At 48.2% G+C, this 4,478-nt stretch overlaps 1 protein-coding gene across 1 annotated transcript in view; it reads right to left on the bottom strand.

Annotated features, from left to right (window-relative positions):
* The window catches only part of LOC101359613 (pepsin A-like), a gene marked incomplete at its 5' end in the record, with an annotated part of 5,426 nt that extends 1,202 nt beyond the window's left edge, over nt 1–4,224 (bottom strand). Inside the window, 5 exon segments of the mRNA XM_023725887.1 lie at nt 408–434; nt 437–554; nt 655–799; nt 1,939–2,055; nt 3,941–4,224. Coding sequence (XP_023581655.1) covers nt 408–434; nt 437–554; nt 655–799; nt 1,939–2,055; nt 3,941–4,224 — 691 coding nt within the window.
* Nucleotides 4,225–4,478: the final 254 nt, after the last annotated feature.

Raw genomic sequence — 4,478 nt, 5'->3', positions numbered from 1 at the left:
TTTTGACTCTATGGAAGTTATGACTTCCATCTGCCCACCCTTTTGTAGCTTTGATGGGGTCAGTCTCACTTGATTATCCCAGCCACACTCCGAGGGTGGGGAAAACTGATATCTCTAGTTTATAGATGAGGAAATGGAGGTTCAGAGAAGTTGTGACTTGCCCAGAATCAATGGGCTAGTAATTGAGACCCAGGCTTAGACCCAGTTGTCCAACTCAAAATCCCCATTCCACGCCATCATCCTTTGCCTCGCTGTTTTCCTTGGGAGGCTGCATCTGAATTCTCATCCATGCCTTTATTTTTAATATGTTCTTTTTCTCTGAAGGCTGCGCAGAGCAGATATGAGTTTGCCTCTTGGTTTCAGCTTGTAGAAGTGCACTTTCCCTTGTGCAAAAGCTGAATATGTGGCCATATTCTGAGTGGGCACGTCTAAGAGGTGGCCCAGAGCCCCCTTACCTCCAGGATGTAGGCACTGGGGCTCAGAGGAAAGTCAACACCATTGATGGTGAAGACAATGTCGGGAAGGCTGCTGACGTCCGAGCAGCTGACCACCAACTGGAAAGAGCAAGGGATAGGAGGGTTAGAAAGGTTTTCGTTCTTCCTGCATGTGGATCCACCACTGGGTAGAGAAGAAGGCAGTCAGGGCTGGACTTACCTCGCCATCGGTGTCCTCGCTGATTCCGAGGTAGTCCTGGATACTGGAAATGGCACTGGTTGGGCCAGCCAGCAGAGAGGTGCCGGTGTCAACAATGGCCTGGCAGCTGTAGCTGCAAGCGACGGTCTCTCCGTTTATGGTGACGCTGAGGACGAGATACAAGTGAGGATCCCCTGAACCCCAAGTGAGTACATCTCCCCAAGGATGAACCAGGTGACCCCAGAGGGTCCCTCCTCCTCATCCAAAAAAGTCCTCTCCCATACATAAAATTTCAGTGTTTCTCTCATTCACACACTCATCCATTCATGCATTCATTTATTCAAGAAATATTTATTGAGTGCCTACTGTGTGCCAGGCATGGGCAGTGCAAAGATAAACAAGACAGAGCCACACAGTTTCTGACTGCAGGGAATCCCATTCTAGCTGGAGGGACAAGTTATGATAGAGAGAGCCGGCTGGGCAGGGCAGGAACACAACCAGGGTAGGTGCGCGGGGAGGAACCTGGGAAAGCTATTTGGAGAAGCAAAGCCCCAAAGGTTGCGTAGGAGATGGGGAGGTGAGGACTGGAGGGAAGCATCATCGGCAGAAGAATCGGCATGCAGGGAATGGTGATGAGAGGAGCAGGCGCGGGAGTTGGAGGAACTGATGAAGGGTCAGCATGGTTGGGGCAGAGAGAGTGACCAACTTGTCCTGTTTTGCCTGGGACTGTCCTGGTTTGGTACTGAAAGTCTTACTTCCTGAGAAAGTGCCCAGGCAAACCTGGACAACTGGTCACCCTTGCATCCAGGCAGGAGCAAGAACAGCTGGGGAGAGGGGCTGGGTAGGGGCAGGAGTCTGGCTGTAGAGAGGAGGAACGGGAAAAATGGCCTGAAGCAACTTCTCAGCCCTCTTGCCTTCTCCCTAGACAGAAAGCGACACATTTCCTAGAGAAGGAGGAGCACGTGCTGGTCCCCAAGTCCCTAAACATGAGATGTGTGGACAGGCTGGGTCCTCCAGCACCCCACCCCCCAGGAATGCCAGTAGATGATCCTGTCTCCTTGACCAGAAGGACGGGTCTGTCTCAGCTCTGCAGAATACCTGGGGTTCCCAGACAGCCCCCTCCTCCAGGGAGGGGCCTTTCTCGGGGGTTTCTTCTAGAGACCAGCTCCTACCTTCTCCTCCCCAGAGTGCACTTCCCTGTGCCAGCTGTTGAAGCAGGATTCTGGAAAGCTAGTTAAGCCCGAATCCATAAAGAAATGGGATCTGGGCCCCATGCCCGGATGTTATCATCCCCAGTGATCTCACCTGTCCACGGTGATCTCCCAGTAGGTCTCAGAAGAAACGGGCACCCAGTTCAGGCTTCCAGAGTAGTAAGAAGGATCAACGCCACCAAATATCACCACACTGCCACTGTCATCATTGCTATAGAAAAGGGGCAAGAAGATAGGCATTCGCTTGTTTATTCATTGATTCATTATGCAGTAAGTGAGCATCTGGTACGTGCATATTAAAAGCTACCTTTTATTGGGCCTTAACCAGAGCCAGGAGCTGTGCTGAATGTGTGACAGACATGGTTTCTTTTAACTCTTATATCAAGGCCAATGTGATAGTTATTAATTTGCTCCACTTTACAGATGAGGAAACGGAGGCTCAGAGAGGTGAGGTAACTTGCCCAAGGTCACACAGCTAGGGAGTGGCAGAAGTAAGATTAGAATCGAGGTCTTTCTGGTTTCAAAGTGTGTGGTTCCCACCACGATACTCACTGCAGTTGCCACGGGGAACATAAGAGAAGTGAATATACAACTGTTTGCTGTTAAGGGCTTTATGGTTCAGTTCACCAGTTCTCAGCCAGGGGCAATTTTGCCTTCAGGAGACATTTTCCAAAGTCTAGAGACATTTCTGATGGTCCCAACTGGGTGAGGGAAGGGAGAGCTACTGGCATTTAGTGGATGGAAGGCAGGGATGCTGCTAAACAGCCCCCACAACAGAGAATTATCTGGCCTGGAATGTCAGTAGTGCTGAGATGGAGAAGCCCGGGTCTAGTTGGAGAGATAAGTGGCCCCACATTAAATATGTAAGTACTCACAAAGGCATGTTATGTTTAAAAGCCAACTTGAGTATTAAGTGGCAAAGAGGACAAAAAGTAGGGTAAAAGGGCCCCCATGTTGTAAATTACAGGGACCCTTGGATATTCATTTTTTGAATCTCTGAAGTTTCAGCGTAGATAGGGAAGCAAATATAGATGGTAATGAGAAGTTAATCACCAAAGGACTCACCACTTATAAAACATGGCCCAAAGCACTTAGTCACCCCATCTTTGCTGTAAATATCTGACAATATAATGTAATACAATGAGTATCTGGCAGAGTTAGAAGAACCAACAACTGAAGAAGAAAAACAATAATGACGACACAGTCATTTCAAAAGAGAATGATGCAAGTTTCAGAGGATTACCAAAGGCCCTGGGGAAAGTTGAAGACACCCTCAGATATTCTTGTTCAAACCAATTCTTGTCATGGTTGTGTGGCAAATATCAAGGATGAGAAAAAAGTTTCATTCTATTTTGTTAGGAAAAACTCTACCAAACCAAAACCAAACACTTGATTTAGCTCTTGTTCATTCTTAGAGATAACTCATAGTTGCAACTGGAGTCTATATATTGTTAAATAATGAAACTTGTTTTCATCATTTTTTAGTTTCATTGCTCACGATGTATGTCCGAATTAAATCTTCTTTTTACTTTGTGCTATGAAATTTTGGCCCCTATGTTAAGTGGATTTACTTTAAATGGCCTCTTTGGGAGGTCAATGATGGGAGTCCCTGGGTGATGCAAATAGTTAACACACTTGACTGCTGATGGAAAGGTTGGAGGTTTGAGTCCACCCAGAGGTGCCTTGGAAGAAAGGCTTAGTGATCTACTTCCAAAAAAGTCAGTCATTGAAAAGTATATGGAGCCCAGTTCTACTCTGACACACATGGGGTTGCCATGAGTCGGAGTTGACTCAACAGCAACTGGGTTTTTTTTGTTTTTGAGGGAGGTCAATGATGAGGGAATTGGTGCTAGAGAGCAAATGGCTAATGGCGTGTGAGTGGTAAGTCAAGGTGACAAAAACTCAGGCTGGTAAAATAAGACATAATGAAGAAAGTTCATCAGAGGGAGATTTGGCAGCATTACTTCTGCAGCTGTAGACACTGACCTTTCAAATCCCTTGTTTCCAAGACCCTCTCCACCCTGCTTAGCCTTGGACTACTCCCTGCTGGACCAGGTGATCATGACCTCTCAGGAGGCCACCCCTACCCAACTTACGAGCTCAGGTAGACGGAGAAGAGGTCCTGAGAAATTAGGCCCTGGTCCCATATGTTGTCAAAGACAGGTGTGGCCCCAGAGGCAGAAATGCTGGGGTAGGCCAGACCCAGAATGCCGTCAAAGGGGCTGTAATACAGGAAGGAGCTGGGTTCCGTCTCGCTCAGGCCAAAGATCTGGTTGGTGTCTTCAATGCCTCCAACCTGTGTAGGGGAACCAAGGTGTTCACAGTCAGTTTGTGTGCATGGAGCACTGCTGAGTGCCAGCCATGGGCCCAGAGCATCCCCAGTTCATTTCGTGGTGAACTTGGCTTCCTGGCAAGCCTGGCTAGAAGGTTCCTTCTTTCGACTTGGGGCTGGGAGGAGGGCGAGGGATTGTCCCTTGGAATGCTTGTTGTTCTGCTGGAGATAGCCATTGCAGCTGGTCTCCAGATGGTCACAGTCCATGACTGGGTGTGAGATTTCTCTGCAGAACAGATGGTCACCAGTGTTTGTGTTTCTGATGAACAGATGCAAAGCAGACCCTGGGCAAATCTGGGTCC

The sequence above is a fragment of the Trichechus manatus genome, unplaced genomic scaffold, assembly GCF_000243295.1.
Source record: "Trichechus manatus latirostris isolate Lorelei unplaced genomic scaffold, TriManLat1.0 scaffold01333, whole genome shotgun sequence".
Lineage (NCBI taxonomy): Eukaryota > Metazoa > Chordata > Mammalia > Sirenia > Trichechidae > Trichechus > Trichechus manatus.
This window is presented reverse-complemented; position numbering and strand designations above follow the sequence as displayed.